The sequence below is a fragment of the Peromyscus leucopus genome, chromosome 8a (genome assembly GCF_004664715.2).
Source record: "Peromyscus leucopus breed LL Stock chromosome 8a, UCI_PerLeu_2.1, whole genome shotgun sequence".
NCBI lineage: Eukaryota > Metazoa > Chordata > Mammalia > Rodentia > Cricetidae > Peromyscus > Peromyscus leucopus.
The window spans coordinates 14358171-14376377 of NC_051085.1; the positions used below are offsets into that span (position 1 = coordinate 14358171).

An 18207-nucleotide genomic window follows, 5' to 3' on the forward strand; every position below is an offset into this window, starting at 1 on the left:
TTTAATTGTACACATTGATTAGTGTATAGATTAGCATACAAAATTTGTTTGGGTTTATGTTTTGTTTTAAGGTATAAATTATATCTGTACTGATAATTGTTATTTATTCATTAAAGTAGATTATGATACAGACCTCCATTCCGAAAAGAAACCCTCAGCATATATTGATGAGGAATTGTAAACATATTTTAAAAGGAAATAAATGGGACTGAGAATAAACCATATTAAGGTCAAATAAAGTTACGACTAATAGGCATATAATTGGACTCTGAGCTTCTTGGCAACTTAGAAGACCATGGGATGTAATAAAATTCTAGTGCCTGACATAAAGAAGCAAATCAAGTTTTCAAAGGAAACAAGCTTTCAACTTTAGCCACACTAATTTCAGAATGCCATATCTTGTACATTTAAAACACCGTTTCTTGAGTCTCTCGTCCTAAACACACCACACTAATTGTATGCATAATTTCAGAGGCTCGTGAACTATCTCAAGGTATATCACTGAGATATGAGTTTAACATGCCTTCAGAACCTAGAGCAGGCACGGTCTATAGCACGAGGACCCTTGGTATCAGGATGCAAACAGAGGAATCTTAGAAGTCGTAGTGTGTAATGACATCACAAACTGTGTGATAACAACATTAGAAACTGCAAAGTCATCCATTTTAGATCTTCCCTACTCATGTTAGGAATGTGACATTAAAGAATAATTTGGCAAAACAATATCGTGACAAAGGAAGCTTCATGTGCCACCGGTGCAGTTACAATGTCTGTGTTTGGTTTTATGGCCATCAAACGTGCCATCCTTTGATGTTATGCTTAAGGAACTTTTAGTTTTGTTGTTGTTGTTGTTACCTTTTTTTTTTTTTCAGTACTATGGATTGAACTCGGGACCACAGGCTTGCAAAACGAGTGCACCTGACTCCACTGTCTTATCATTTGTCTAAATCTACAATACTCAAATGAATAAATCAAACAGAAATCTACTCATTGCCCCTTTATTTTTATTTGTAGCTTTCCAAAATACACATACCTAAACAATATATTATTTAACTTACTTGGAGACATTCAAAATAGACCCTTTTTTCATTTTAAATACATATATACAGTATCTTGAAAAAATGTCCTCACATGTATATGTGTGTGATATGAGTGCACGTGTGTGTGTGCGTATAAGTATATGTATATATTCACATATGTGTGTTTGCATATATGTGGGCACACATGTGTGGGCGCATATGCACATGTATGAGTGTGTATAGAGAGTCCAGTATTAACACTAAGAATCTTCCTCACCTACTGTCCATGCAATTCACTGAAGCAGGGTCTCTCAGTCAAAACCAGAGCTCATGAGCTAGCCATATAGCCCTGGAGATCCCCTTCGCTGCCTTCCTCACCCCAGAATTACAAGTGGGCCCCCACACTTGTGTGCTTGTGCGGCAAGCCCTTGATTCACTTCCCCATCTTCTGAAGCATGTTTTAGCTCAGTGTTATGCTTTCAAACTTTGTCCTTGTTGCTGCATGTTATTCAAGTCATTATTTTCACCATCGTGTAACGTGTCACTGAACAAATAAACCAAAACGCATCCTTTTTTCCTCAGTAGGCATTTGGATTGACCTGGTCATTTCCTTTCAAAAACTGAGTTTCCGTCAGCATTTTCAAGGGAAAACAGGTTTTGTTCTGAGTCTGGGAGGAGAACCCTCAAGGACCGGCCACTGTTATAAATTGCCTGTTGGACAAGCTGGGAATGATGTTTATCAATCATAATGTCAAAACTTCCCTAAAAGTTACACATATGCTTTTATATTTATCAGATTTATCTTAAAAGATAAAAAATAAGTTATTGATAAACCAGAATATTGTACAATACTGCCTAACTTTGAAATGGACTTTGGGGCTTTAAAAAGGATCAGGAGTTTCTTTAAGCCCCCAAATTTTCTTTCAAAAGTGAAAAATCACTTAGTGTGACTCTTTAGCCTCCACTAACTAGAACCTACATCTTTTACTTCCTATTACTTTCTAGAACCTGGCTTCTCCTTTTCAAAAACTATAACTTCCCTAAGGCAGTCAGCCCTCTGCTAAGACAGAGCATGGAGCCCAGAGCCCAGTGATTCAACCTCAAAACCAGTTTGGCCTGTTTGGTTATCAGCTATTGTATAATGCAAGGATAGAAGCTACTGAGTCACTTTTATATTGTTTTTATCTGAAACATCACTGCATCCACCGTATCATAACTGTAGAGGCAATGACTACATGCCAGAGCAGAAACCAGGGAGGGCCTGTCTCAGTCCCCAGGGATTTCCAGAAAGCACAAAGGCTCATGTATTGCTCTTATCTATAGAAGTTTCCTAGAATAAGTGGCTCTGAGTACATTCTTTTTTATTTCATAGTGATAACTAATATACCACAGAAAAGGAATTCTTCCAATGTACAGGCAAGGTATATTACTACACATTGGGGCGTTTTCAAAGTTATTAACCTGACTCAGTGTTTCCCAACAAGCTCCAATCCTGACATCACCTTAATCTAGTGCCAATCAAACTTCTTTCAAAGTAACATCTGTGTCCTGCTTCTCTTCAAGATCCAGTACTAAATGCACTCTTCACACAGTATGGCCCCTAAATGGGGGTTATACCATCAGAACATTCTACTGCATTTTCGAAGTGTTTGAGGATAGCCAATATGACTGAAGTGAAATACATTCTCAGTCTGTTCTCATTCTTTCTCAACTGCCAAATACTCAGTCCACTAGACAATAATGAATAGCTCCAAACTGACACCCTAGAGACAGGTCACAGGCTATAAATCCTAACCAAACAGTCCTGTAAGACACTGCAGACTCTGCTTAGAGTGGATGCAGCTGGACTCCACAGAGCCTTTTGTGTTTCCTAATGCTGACTCTCTGATTGACCCAAGTCTCATACCAATACCTTTACTATGAGTCAACAGGCCTAAGCCACCAGCACAGAGTCCCGGACAGAAAAAAGCAGTGCTCCTTTGTAAGTCTGTATCTTTATTGCATGCTGTCACCAGCCAGTGGCCATTGCCTCTTTCTCTCTTGTTCCTTTGGCCTTTCTTTAGCCAAAACCTTCTGTTTGCATTCTATTAACTTGTTTGAGAAAGATGTCTTTGGTTTTTGTCTACTTCTGAGAGTTCATTGTTTACTTTGGTAGCTCTTCTTCCTGTATTAATCACATTTGGTTCATAACAACTATTTAGTTAGCTCCTAAACTAAAGGTTAGTTACTTAGGATGGGCTCTACTCATCTTAAATGGGCTTAATCATGGGTCTTCAGTCAGCTAACAAGACAGGTTGACCAGAGGGAGCTCTTGAAAGTTTCTCACCCTCCTGCAGATTGGTTTCTAAGTTGATACCTGTAGAATTCTAAGAAGAGAAAGCAAATGCCAACTTACAAACTCTTAAGTCTCTACCCTGCCACATTTGCTACTATCCCATTGAGCAAAACAAGTCAACTCATCCTGTTTGAGGTAGTTGCCAGAGAGGCAGGAGGTTGCTTAAGAGTGTGGACGTATAATGCACAACCTAAAAGGGCATTTTTACCAAAATTTATACATCACTCTTCCTCAGCTGACTACAGATGTTTCTAACGATTTGGTCTTTTCCTCCCTTCTGTTTCTTGGGCTTTTACTCTATGGTCCTTATAATACTTACAAAGGCTACAGCACTCCATGATTTTTAAATTTCTGTTGCATTGTAACTTCTCCATGTGAACATCTTCAAGATCCATTTTCACAGAACTAACTTGTCCCTCTGTCTGGACCTTTCTGTTCCTATATTTCTTCTAGATATTTCCATTGAGCTATCATACTTTGCCTTAAAAGTTGATGTGTCAGAGAAGGAGGGCATGATAAAGTTATGTCTCAATCAAAAATGTGTTTTTTTAAAAAGAAAAAAAATGTTGTACCCAAAATTGATGTATGAAATGAATATTTCATTTAATGTTTCACCTGTTTTTAAATGACAGTTTTATTCCAGTCCCTCTCTCTTTTTCATCATCTAATTTAGTTCCACCTCCACTACTCACCAGATAAGACAACTCTAGAATGTATTTAATTTTAGTTTCAATTTTCCAGCCCTAAAAACAGTGATATGAAAACTTGCCAGACAGAGCTATCATGTAAGAATTAAATTGGTTTCATATGTGTTTAGTACTTTGAAGATACACAAAAGAAAACATCATATTGCCCTCAAGTCCTATATTAAGCCACGAGCCTGCTCACCTCTCTACTCTTCTGTTTTAATCAGACCTAGAAATCAAAATTAAGTCCTAATAACATCCTGCTGAACAGTTTACTTAGCTTTATCCTCCACATTTACAAATGGTTACAATGAAACACCCACCTCATGAGGATGTTCTAAGATAAATGAAAATACAAGCTAAGCTATATGTATTTGGGGAAGGACAATGATAACCCTTCTTAAATGACAGTTACTATAACTTCTTGCTCTACTAACAATAAATACAAAATTATAGGGAAAACAGATTACCAATCCTTTCAAAAAAGAATTCCTTCTAGAAAGAAGATCGTGTAAGTTGAGCCTTGAAAGAAAGTCTGATTTCTTCCAAATCAAGACTGTACCCATCCACCCATGTATTGCTCTCTTCACTCACATATTAAACAATTATTTTTTCAAATGTGCATAACATGACAGTTTGTGCTTTTCCTATGGCATAAGCCATCATCTATCTATCCCAAGAAACTTAAAAGAAGTTCCTACATTCAGAAGCTAACCCAGCAGGACAGTCTCATAGGCCAACAGCATCAGACAAGAGCACTTTGTGGTCATGATAGATGACAAAAAAAAAAAAAAAAAAAAAAAAAAAAAAAAAAAAAAAAAACCAAGATTAAATTACTATATTACCCTATTCACAAAAGCATATACATTGTTTAATGACAAAACAACCAAAGACCCATCTATCGTGGCTCACTTGGATGACTCCTGCTTCTTTGCCAATTGTGTCTTCTCTCTCTAACTAGTCTTGCCTCCTCAAGATTTACTGATACTCAAATCCATGTGCATCTCTACTTTCTGGTAGAATTCAAACCAGAGCAAAGTCTCTCTTCCTTACACCCAGAGCTACGCTTTCAAACAAAGTAGACTTTTCTAATGCTCTATTTCTGAGATGTTCCTATGTTCTCTGTGCTATGTTCATTCTCTACAAACTACTATAACTGTGCTGCTGGAGGGCTTTTGCTAAAGAACATTGGCATAACATTCTCTACATATTCTTCTGACTTCCTAAGACTGGAAAATTCTCTGAAGAAGAAGAAGCACTGTCTCAATAATATTGACAGTACCCATGATTGAAACTTTTAACACAGTAAGCACACAAGCGAAAAGTTTGTTGAGTTCCCTAGAAATTGTTTCCTTCGATGATCAGAAGTGGTGGAGAGACTGAGGAGAAAGAATTCTAATCACACCATTCAGAATTACCAAAGCTACCCACCCACTGAAATGCTTCCTGGGCAGCAGTGGAGGAAAAAAGTAGTGTTGGTCTCATGGCATAGCATGTCAGTATATTATAATTAATACTCAGATATGTGAGATCAGAATATCATTATAATGATCTGGTATCTGTCAATAACACTCCTCTGTCAGAAGAACCATATGATACTCCTATAAACAATTCAAATCAAGCTGCCAATGACCTATGCAACATTTGTGCTAGTGGAAATATTTTTCAATAAGATTCTAAATTCCTTTCAAATTACTATGCATGTGATGTTCAGAAGTTCCTAGTAACTGCATTTCTTGAATTATTCTTTTCATTTTACCCTCAAAAAGGCAGAGAACTTATGAAAAATTCTCATTAAATTTTTCCAAAACTTGAAGGCTTTAAAAACTATTCTATGAATTATAAAAATACATATAAACATTAAAGACTTTGACATGCTAATTAACTCAATTTTTAAATAGAAAAGCATCTAACTGAAAAGTATCAGTAGAAAAAGCATGACATAACAGAAAATCATATGCAAGGGTAGTATCTGAATTGAGCTAAATAAGCAATAAGGTGGCTAATAGAGATCACATGATCTATATTTGCATCTATGCATTTTAGCAAAATTCTGATGTTCCATTAATCTTCAAAGAAACAGCCACATAAACTAATACTAAAGTTGCAGGCTTTGGGAAAATAGCTTTAAGGAGGCCTGAAACGCCATTAAAGCTGCTATTAATCTGCATAACTACCTTCCCCTGAGAAAGCAGCTCAATGTTTTCAGTGCTAAGAAGTGCTAAGGACCCCATTAAAAATGGAAATCAGAGAGAATGCTGTAGAGAATGTAGCAGTTAATTAGCAAGGAAATTAGCAAAAAGAAGATAGAATTATTTTGTTTGGTAATGTTTAGAATGTAACAGTGAAACTCTATTAATATCCACTCCAGTCAACTTTCAGCATGTATAAGCTGAAAATATTTCATAAACATACTAATTTGAAATTATATATGTTGACCATAAAAACTGAAATTACAAGTCTGGCCCACAACATTAATTTTGTAAATTGGGTTTGGGTTTGCTTCCCATTTTTAAGGTCTGCCCAGTAATTACTTTACTTTGAATAAAATAACGAGGGTATAGTTTAGAGTATATGTATGTGACTTTTAGATACTACCTCCATGAGAATTATCATTTTTTCTGGCTTCATATTCATTCTATGTTATGAAAAATATTCTGTCAGTCCTGTGGGTAGAGTACAGCAGTTTATCGTTTTGGAGGTTTGAGATTACGGTACTATGAGTGTAAATCTAACAAAACATTAAGATATGAACAGCTCACAGAGATGATGCATAATGGTTAATATCCTTAATATAGATCCCCTAATAGATTAAAAAGAAGGTAACTTAGTTCGTTCTGTTAGCTGCTCTTTAAAAACATCTGAGGATTGCAATAGTGATGCACTGAATTATTCATTTACCCAGGTAGTCTTATTACACATACACTAAGCTCAGAGCAGAGGCATAATAATGGCTTTCCTTTTGACCACCCATGTCCCCTGTTCTGCAGAAAACAAAGTTTCCACAATGACAAAGGATGCTAAAAACCAATAAGCAGAAATTCTTAATGTAGTCTAGAAGCTAGGGTGGGACTGAAGAGGAAGAGGCAAACTAAGTTCCACCACATCGGGTAACAAAGAGGAAGGGGCATTATGGAAAGGCAAAATGGAATAGTCTGTCTGAAGAGCAAACCTACAGGTGAGGGACAGTACTGAACTGTCTAAGACAGAAAGGTCTCCAGTGTAGGACTCCAGCTACAGAGAAAGTATACTATGAACCTAGATTAAAATAGTGCTATCCTATACTATAGAAGCGGAAAAGAAGTTGCCAAGTAAATAATACGTAACATTTATTAAACCCTTGCAGTTGGAGAGGTTCTTTACACTGAATCTTTCAGAGAATGAATCTTGAAGAACAGGTGTCATAATAGTTTGCTCAAGATTACACAGGTGAGTGGTGGCAGCCATATTGAAACCCAGATGCTGTGTCATGAAGCATATAAGAGTGTAGGTGAAAAAGAACAACCAGTATCATATTTCCATGAAAAATCTATTCCATCGGTGCTCGAGCCTCACTCAGATATTTGCCAAAAGAACCGAGTCTGGCTCTAAAATTAATGTATAATAGAGATTATTACTGTAATATTGGAAGTTGGATGACCCAAAAGAAATGTTTTTCGTCAGTTAAGGCAAATTATTGTTTTCTTTTTTTTTCTTGGCAGTCACATGACAAATCAAAAAACATGGGAAAAGTTAGCTCTTACCTTACTGTGCACAAAGTTGTGTATGAGTGACATGTTTACCTTTTATTTGTAAACAAAAAACAAAAAAGAAAGAAAGGAAGAAGGAAGGAAGAAAGAAAGAAAGAAAGAAAGAAAGAAAGAAAGAAAGAAAGAAAGAAAGAAAGAAAGAAAGAAAGGTCAAGATCCCAAGATACATCAACAAAACCAATCTAAACTCTGAAATGAACTCATCTTGACAAAAACAAGCTACCTGGGGGTCCACTAAACTATTGCTATCAAAAAGCAAATTCAGTCAAATTGAAATTTAGGTTCTGCTCTTTAACTGTCATCTTTAGTATTAGTAGTTTATGATTTATCTCATTCACATAGAATCTTCCATTGTCTGTAATTTGTTAAAAGTCTGAAAAAAAAAAACTTGGGGTTGGGGATTTAGCTCAGTGGTAGAATGCTTGCCTAGCAAGCACAAGGCCTTGGGTTCAGTCCTCAGCTCCAGAAAAAAAAGAAAAAAAAAATCTGAAAAAAACCAATACTTTCTTTATATAGAAAATCGTCCTGAATGAAATACTGTAAGTGACTTTTCCAAAGTATCATCAACTTCATTATTTTTTGTAGAAAAGATAACTCTCAACTCATCTTAGTGACTCCAAACCATGATTCATCAATGCTCCTCAAAAGTATAATGAGATGTATGGGATCAAGTCTTTCCCCTATTAATTATTTAAGACCCTATTAACTCAGTTTTTAACTGTGATTTCAATGTAGTTTAACTGGTACCACTCCTACTTATTTCATTATATCTTTGTGGTTTTTCCTTTTTTTTTTTTTTAATCTGAAGGTTCCTAAACAAGAGTATTTCTCATAGTTTTGGATACTTAGCCATCCTTCCAATACAGTTGAAACTAGTAGTTGATTATCATTTTCTGTAAAGTGTTGGCAATTATATAAACACGTATTCTATAAAATAATATAGATACATTTATATCCTATGAAATAATATACTGAATATAAACTGTTTCATGAATGCAAACATAGTACAGTGTTAACATGAAAAATGACATTAAAACTGAGATAAAATTTTGGTGAGTTCATTCCTTCACCAACACATTTGCCATACTCTTGATTCAAACCACAGCAAGAAACAGATAATAACAAACCATTCAAAGAGGAGGGAGAGTGTGAATCTACAGGTAACACAGTCATCTAGTGATAACTATTCCCAATTGACTTCATGATGTCTAACTGCTCATTTGTCTGATTTGAACTGTTAGTCCTACACACATTCTTATCTTTGACTGATCAAATACACTTTATTTCATAAACAACTATATGTATATTTAAGATGTATTTAAATTTTGTGGCTATAAACCCCTTTTTAGTTGAATTCTAGAATTATAATATTTAAATATGCTTTATCTTGGGAAAGAACTACACATCAATTATTTTCATCTCAACACACATACGTTCAATAATCCTTGGGAGTAAGCACAAAGGGAAAGAAATAGCCCACACGAAGAACAATTGTATGATTGGCTGGCTGCCCATGGGGATTTTCTAATGACTTGACTACTCAATAGAGGTGAAGTCTATTATGCCAGCATGGTTTACAAACATTTTGAAGTCTCTTTCTTCATTCATTTATTAATGAACTTTTTATTTTGAAACTACATTGCTTATCTTCAACTAATGTAATTTTCAAAAGTTGGCTTCATATCCCAACTGAAAAACTGACTGACACTAGGGTGGAAATGACTGACATCACTGAGTGCATTTTCTATTGATAATTATTAAATTCAATAATATTTGATTCATCAAACAATAAAGCTTCACTCTGTTCTAAAATGACAGCATGAGACATTTCTGAAAATATCCATTTTATTTCCCCAGGCTACTATCTTCAAGCCAGATAGTGGCAATGACCTTAGATTATATATTTTAAAAGAACTCTCATTTACCACATTAAAAAGATTATAAGTAGAAATGTATATTCTAAAAGGAGAAGAAAAAAGTTCTATTGTTTTCATACTTCAAAACATTCTGATATTTTTATCCTGTAAGCATCGATTACCAATAATCGCAAATTACAAGTCCTGGGGCTGGGAGATGACTCTGAGTTAAGAGCACTCACTGCTCTTCCAGAGGACCAGTGTTCCATCCCCAGCACCCACATAGCAGCTCACAACCCCCTGCAACTTCAGCTCCAGAGGATCCAATGCCCTCTTCTGACCTACAAAGACACCAGGCATGCTCATGGTACACTTGCACACAATGCAGGCAAAACACTCATACACATTAAAAATGAATTAATAAATATTAGAAAGCTACAGATACTGATTCTTCCTGTCTTTTTCAAGGTAGACTCTAAAATAGTATTTAGACAACAAAAGAAAGTCAAGGAGGAAGAAGATGGAGGGAGGGAGGGAGGGAGGGAGGGAGGGAGGGAGGGAGGGAGGGAGGACTCTACCTTTAAGAAAGAGGGAAGCAGAGGAGAGGGCAAAGCTTCCCACACAATGTTTTGTTTTTTGTCCACGTGATCACAAGAGATACAGGACTCTCCTGTACTGGTGCTTCCCTAGCAGTCCTATGCACTAAAGTAAGCCATCATCAAGCTTAGGGGGCAGAGAGAAACTTCATGCCCTTTATAGTTTGCCTCATAAGTGCTGAGACATTTAAGAACATAAAGCCAAGTTATATACCTAACAAAGCAAATACCCATTCCCCTAACTTTGCTGAGTCCTTCTCCTAATGCAGTGGATGATCACAGAACATAGCAGTTGATTCTTAAGTAAGAACACACTCACAAATATGAGACAAAAGGATGGGTTTTAATTTTAAAAATAAATGACACTCAGAAGTTACTGTGAGGATTTGATGTTTCTGTGTTGTTACTGTTGACTTTATTGTTGGCAGTGCCCATGGGACCCGGAGCCTTGTAAGCATGAAGATCTGAGTTGCATCCCCAGAACCTTTGTGAAAAAATGGTAGCATGCACTGTATCCTGAGCTCTTGGGAGGCAGGGCAGGCAGCTCCCTGGCACTTAGTGGACAGGTAGCCTAGACTATTTGCTGAAATTCAGATCAGTGAAGGATCTGTCTTACAAAGTGTATAGTAGTTGAGGAACAGGGAAGTTGTCCTCTGGCCTCCACATGCAAATGTATACATGTATACAACATGCAGACCAGAAAAGGAAACATGTCATTCAGGTCATAGTTTTGTAGACTCCAGACCAAGACCAAGTTGACCCCAGCACTGTGGACCTCAGATATAACAAAAGAGTACAAATGGGGCATCGTAGAAAAAAAACGCTCCCCTGGTGACAGCAAAGAGAGGGGGGAGAGACTGAGGTCCCACAGTCTTGGAGGACACAGTCCCAGTGACCTAACAACCTTCCAGTTGTCCCCACCTGGGGACCAAGCCTTTAATACATTGTAACCAGTATATTAGCTGTCTTTAAAAACACCAAATAAATACACAATGGAATACTACTCAGCAGAGAAAAACAATGACATCATGAGGTTTACAGGCAAATGGATGGATCTAGAAAAAATCATCCTGAGTGGGGTAACCCAGACTCAGAAAGACAAATGTGGTATGTACTCACTCATAGGAGGATACTAGATGTGGAACAAGGATGACTGGACTGCTACTCACATCACCAGTGAGGCTACCTGGAAGACAGGACCCCAAGAAAGACGCGAGGATCGCCCAGTGATGGAGAAATGGCTGAGATCTACATAAACAACCTGGACATGAGTGGGAGCAATGAAGGGCGAGGGTCGAGAGAAAGAGAGCAGGAGATCCCAGCTGGATCAAGAACAGAGAGGGAGAACAAGGAATAGGAGACCATGGTAAATGAAGACCACACGAGAAAAGGAAGAAACAAAGTGCTAAAGAGGCCCACAGAAATCCACAAAGATACCCCCACAAAAGACTGCTGGCAATGGCCGAGAGACAGCTGGGACTGACCTACTCTGATGATGGGATGGCCAAACACCCTAATAGTTGTGCCAGAAACCCCATCCAAGGACTGAGGAATCTGGATGCAGAGATCCACGGCTAGGCCCTGGGAGTCTGATTGGCGAGAAAGAGGAGGGTTCATATGAGCGACAATTGTTGAAACCAAGGTTGGATAAAGCACAGGGACAAATAGCCAAACAAATGGAAACACATGAACTATGAACCAAAAGCTGAGGGGCCCCCACCTGGATCAGGCCCTCTAAATAGGTGAGACAGCTGATTGGCTTGATCTGTTTGGGAGGCATCTAGGCAGTGGTACCAGGTCCTGGGCTCGTTGCATGAGTTAGCTGTTTGAAACCTGGGACTTATGCAGGGACGCTTGGCTCAGTCTGGGAGGAGGGGACTGGACCTGCCTGGACTGAGTCTATCAGGTCAATCTCAGTCCTCGGGGGAGGCCTTGCTCTGGAGGAGGTGGGAATGGGGGATGGGCTGGGGGGAAGGGGAGGGGGCAGGAAGGGGAGAACAAGGGGGTCTGTGGCTGTTATGTAGAGCTGAGTGGTATTGTAAAATAAAATAAAATTTTTAAAAAGGAACAAAAAAAACACCAAATAATATTTTTTCTAAAGGAGCTTTGTATCACAAGACCTTAAGCATAAAGTTTTTGATGGATTCTGGATTGAAAGTGTTGAAGAAAAGCACTCATCTATAAGAGGATCTAGGAATGAATTCAAATTGAAGATAATATGAACATAAAGGTTCTTCACCGAAACAGAATTCTTTAAGAACTGGGTCATTGTCAATGTAAGATACTTAGGGAACTTAAAGTATGTCAAAGTGCAATAATAATCTATTAGGACAGTGGTTCATTTTAACAATAGTGTGGTTCTTGTAAGATCTCTACTCCCAGGTATCAAGGAAGTTGAGGGTAGATTTCAACAAACTAAACCCTTCTATGGATTTGCCCTGGTAGTAATAACTGTAGAAGTACTTACATTGTTTTCCTACTAATGAAAGTCAAGATAAAGACAGAAACAGATAAGCATTACTATATGTAGAACTAAATAATTAGAAATTAGATGAATCCTCTTTCATTGGCTTCCCATTGCCTACTCCTATCCCTTCAGTGAATGCAGGCAACAGTCTCTCTTCAGTTCTACTTACTTAACTCAATTAACCACGTTAATTTTTACAGCATTCAAAAGGAAAACTGGAATATGGGCTGAAAATCTCAATGAAAATATTTAAATTTTTTTCTATGATTCATTTGATACTAAAGCACTGTATGAGCCTCTAGAACATCCTCACTCTAAAAACTGGTAAGTTAAAATCACTTTCTGTTGGTGGAATGGAAGTACTTTTGGCATCCTGTGGAATTTGGCCAAGTGGTGGCAAGAAACCAGGGATCTAGGTGACTCTTTTATGAGTGCCTAGAAAGAAACAAGTATCCTGCCCTGGCAAGGCAGACATCCTGTTTCTCCTGAAGAGGGTGTAGAGAAGCACACTATGGAGACCACAGTTGGCAGTGATGGTAGCACAGGTGACCACCAACTCCAAGAGGAATGGGCTAGAGTTGGGTGGAAAGTAAAAAAGAGTGTTCTTGACTACAGCCCATCCCTGTGAATTGAAATATGACCACAATACTTTAGCTGCTTTGTTTTGTATTCATAGGCAGACACTCTAAATTAGTCCAGACCCTGTCCAGCCTTTTAACCAGGATATTTTCACCTTGGGATAGCTCATCTTCTTTCAGTATGCTAGCTGGCAGCATTTGTATAAGGATAAATATAGTTAATGTAACACATGAAAAAAAAGGTTAAGAGTTTTCATTCACACATAGTCATGAAATGAAAGAGTCTAGGCAACCCCAGAGATCTTAAGGAGAAATCAGAGTCCCTAAACTGCAATGAGTCAGATATATTTAAACACTAGTATACCACAAATTCAAGGCACTAAATATTAACATTGAAGTGTTTGTTCTGGTAATGTTACACTGAATATAAAATATGAATAATGCTTGATGCAGAAAGCAAATAGTAAGAAACACATGTAACCAAGCATTTGGTGGATGAGAAAAAGATCCTATTTTTTTTTTTTTTTCTGTTTAGGAGTGCCTCAGATATTACTCACTTTCATGATAAATTAGGTGAGAGAAAATCTAGGAAGATCTAGATCACAGAAAATAAAGGTTTATTCAGGTCTTTCTTTTCTTTCTTTTTCTTGAAGCAAGGTTCTGAGGCTGGCCTTGTATTGACTGTGTAGCTCAGACTGGCCTCAAACATGTAGCAATCCTCCTGCCTCAGGCTCCTGAGTTGCACCAGCTAAGGAATCTTCTCACTGATAACTTATCAGTTCTGCCCACCAAAAGTCTAAGTTAGTTAATATCTATTTAGGCATAAATTAGAGCCTTCTTAATTTTAAAGGTTCTTGATATTGGGGGGGAAAAATCTCAAAAATCACCAAACTGTCCTTCCTTTGGAAATACTGTTTGGAAATCAGTGGCAGTGGCCCATGGCTGTCCTTGTCATACTGTTTCCTGAGACAGTAATAGATGTGCAGCTCACAAAGAAGCAAAAACTACAGAGGAAAGGGAGCGAAAATGATCAAATTAAACAATATGTAATTCTAAAGAATTAACAAAAATATCACATTAAAATAATAATAAAAGCAAGCAATCAGAAAGAAAAATCCCTAGATAAGAATATGAGAGAATTCCTAGTGATCTCCCCTGGAAGGAACCCTTCTTTGCAATGAGCCTGTTCCCTGAATTAGATTTCATTGGAACTCATCGCCAACATTGAATCTCCTCAAATTGCTTCCTAATCCCCCAGGTCCTATAAATCCATTGTCAAGATTACACTTCATCCACTTCCTAATCGAACGGCACTAGCACACCCACAACTATGTCTGCTGTTTGAATGGATGAATAAACTCATAAATTTTTCCTCTTTCATGACATTACAAACTGTAGGGATTATTCAAATACTAGGATGAATTCTCTCTCTCCTCTCCTCTCCTCTCCTCTCCTCTCCTCTCCTCTCCTCTCCTCTCCTCTCCTCTCCTCTCCTCTCCTCCTCTCCTCTCCTCTCCTCTCCTCTCCTCTCCTCTCCTCTCCTCTCCTCTCCTCTCCTCTCCTCTCCTCTCCTCTTCTCTCTCTCTCTCTCTCTCTCTCTCTCTCTCTCTCTCTCTCAATATTTATTTTGGCTCATGGCTCCTGAAGGTTTTCATCTATCATGGGAAAGCAGGTACAGTGGCTAAGCTCAGTGTGGAAAGAACATGTGACTGATGGGTCATATTATGGTGGAGCAGTAAACAGAGAGTAAGATGGACAGTAAAAGCTGGGTACACCCTTCAAAGGCATGTCCCTAAGTATGGACTTCCATTGCCTAGGCACAACCTCTGAAAGCTCCCACAGACTTCAATAGCAGCACCCCTGCTGGACAAAAATATTCAAAACCAGAGCCTGAGAGGGACATTTCAGATTCTGGCCACAAGTGGTGGTAATCAGATTTATTCAGCAACCTGTTGCAATCCATCTTTACAAGGGTAGATAATTGTTTAACCACCACAATCAGAGACAGGTAACTGGAACTAGGTCTGCTCATCATCAGGCCCCCTAAGTGAGTCGTTTCTCCAGGATGAAATAGTTCTGAAGAAATATTTCCATGGCTTTTCTCTTTAAAATTTGCTGTTTATATATACCTGGCCAGTTTTTAATCCTAACAACCAAGAGCTATCATAATATCAATAGTACACCTCAGGATCCAGGAATTCCAAGAGAGTTCTCCCTGTTATGATTTCACCAGAAGAACTAATACTGTGTAGGTGTGTCCTTGACTGTGTAAATCAGCCCACGTAGGAGCGTTCCAGATTGGAAATGGCTGTGGTTAGCTAGAAGGTCTGTAGCATGAGTCAGGAATGCTTGGAAAGTTAACACCAAACAAAAAGCCTCAAATTTTAGATTTAACAGCAGGTTTAGGGGAGACTATGGTTCCCCACAAATGAAAATACAGTTCTATGTAAAGTGAGGAAGAGGGAGAGTATTAAGTGGACCAGAGGTATGCACACTGTAATCAAAGTCATTTGAACAGTGATCACCTGCCTGGTTCTCTCTCACTTTTCTAGAAAAAAAGCATGTTTCAATTAGTGGCTTCTGACCAGTACTTCCACACATTGAGCCGATCTACGGGTGAAGGGCAGTAGATAAGTAGAAGGTAGTGTGCTCAGTATCCAGCCCCCAGTGATTCGAGAAACAAAATGTGGTCTGTGCTACTCACGGCTCTGCCTGGAGACTCCGGTCCTCTGCCACGTAATTGGAAGGAATGTAGCCCTGCAGCTGCTGACCCAAGCCGGCTCCCTTCTTCTCCAAATGTCTGGCCAACCACCAGCCCTCATGCGAAGTATCCAAGACTTGGAGTTTGTCGCCCGCACGGAAGCTCAGGTCCTCTGCAGTACGCGCTTGGTAATCAAACAGAGCCACAAAGTAGTGGCCAGGGCTTCTCTCCAGCTCCTGTGAGCTCGGAGCCTCTGGGGGACAGCAGGCCCCCGGATTCTCAATCACCACTGACTTGTCTGGCTCTTGGGACCAGCAAGGGAGAAGAGGCTGCATGTATGCCCAGAGTCTCACACAAACGCTGCCCATGGTGCCCTGGCTGGGAGTAGGGGAGAGGATGTCCCTCTCCCCACAAGGCTGTACAGATCCACTGTCTTCCTCCACCAAGCAGCTTCCAGATCAGCTCCAACTCACCATACTGTGCAGAGGGGATAGAGTCCCGCTTCGAATCTCTCCGGCAAATCTGGGCTTGGCCAAGACCGACTCACAGCTGGCTTTCTGTTTGTAGCTGCTGCCCTGGGGCAAAATCAAGCAGGGACTGGACAGGAGGTCCAGTGGGAAGGTACTTCTTCCTGACTGCTTAGGCACCAAAGGTAAATAAAATAAATGGCGGGGTCTATTTAAGCAGACTTCTGAGAACAAAGAACAGCCCTCTGTCCCTCTGTCCCAAGAAAAAGTTAGTAAAAGACTGATACTAACTCCGGGCAAAAGCTCCCGATCCGGCCTGCTCCAGCGGCTCTCACCCTGCTTCAAGCCAACAGCTGCGCTGGCCCTGCTCTCCCCCGAGCTTTCCTTTTTGCTAATGAATAACCAGGCCGTGGAGGTTATCGCCTTTAACATCCTGAGCTGGACAGACTGTAATAATTCCTCCTTACTTCCTGGTTTCTTTTTTGTCTGATCTAAAAGGAACTCCCAGGCCAGCTTTTACCCCTCCCTCCTCCCACACCTAGGAGAGACCAGCCCCCTTAAGAGGGAGCCAGACTCTTAAAGCAGCCGAAAGCCAAACTCTAGAGAAAACATGCTAGCCCAGAGAGCTCCCTGTCTTACTATATCCCCTACACGGAATGAAGGGCAGAGATTTATTTCCCCACAAATATGTGCGGGATTGTTTTGATACTGGTAGAGAAAATTAAAAAGAGAGAAAACTGGGCATTTAGGTATTTGCTGCCAGACAGGGAGTAAGTGGGAAAGAGCCCTTGAGTCCCTAGCATATTTTTTTTAATCACTGGGAATAGATTTTTAATAGCCTCAATCGTTTCTGAAAAAGTAGAAAAGCAGCCGGGTAAAATGCTGAGAACCCGCAAGGCTGCTTTTTCCCACAGAAACATCCCATGCCCCATCCCTTACGTCGCTATGTCTGTGGCGTGCGCTCCCGAGCACACACGCAGATTAGAAAACTGTCTGCTACAGGCATTTGTGAAGCTTCTGTCTGTTGAAGCTGGACCTCAGGTCCATACTAATTTAGACTCGGTTGGTGGTAGCTGTGACAGGACTTCAGAACAACTGAGGCTGGGATTGGGATAGCCATCGCGGGGCCACCAGCAGGCTCTGCCCTGCGTCCTCTGGTTCAGGGCCACTGGCTCCCTAGAGGTCAAGAGCAACTGTGCAAACTATCTACACAGGCCCTGTGCTGATGGGGAGCATCGCAAAATTTCTCATGGTGTACCATTTGGTTGAAAATAAAAAGGTTTTCTTTGTTTTGTATAAGATTTTTTTTTTAATTCTTTCTTGGACCTGGAAACAACCTAGATGCCTATCAACTGAAGAATGGATAAAGAAAATGTAGTACATTCGCACAATGGAGTATTACTCAGATGAAAAAACAAATCATGAAATTTGCAGGCAAACGGATGGAACTAGAAAAAATCATCCTGAGTGAGGCAACCTAGACCCAGAAAGACAAACATGGTATGGACTCACTCATAAGTGGATATTAGCTGTAAAGAAAAGGTTACCAAGCTACAATCTACAGCCCTAGAAAAGCTAGGTGATAAAGAGGGCCCAAAGAGAGATGAATGAATGTCCCTGGGAGGGGGAAATAGAAGAGATCTTCTGGACAAACTGGGGGCGGTGGGAGGGAGGGAGGAGATATGCAGGTATGAGAACATTAAGGATCTGGTTGGGGGCAGGACAGACGGGGAGAATAATGAAAGAGATAGCT

General features: G+C 39.5%; 1 protein-coding gene across 1 annotated transcript in view; it reads right to left on the minus strand.

Annotated features, from left to right (window-relative positions):
- The window catches only part of Frk (fyn related Src family tyrosine kinase), a 100151-nt gene extending 83146 nt beyond the window's left edge, over nt 1-17005 (minus strand). Inside the window, exon 1 of the mRNA XM_028874821.2 lies at nt 15991-17005. Coding sequence (XP_028730654.1) covers nt 15991-16355 — 365 coding nt within the window. The 5' untranslated portion in view covers nt 16356-17005. The remainder of the gene's footprint in view (nt 1-15990) is intronic.
- Between the last annotated feature and the right edge of the window lie 1202 nt (nt 17006-18207).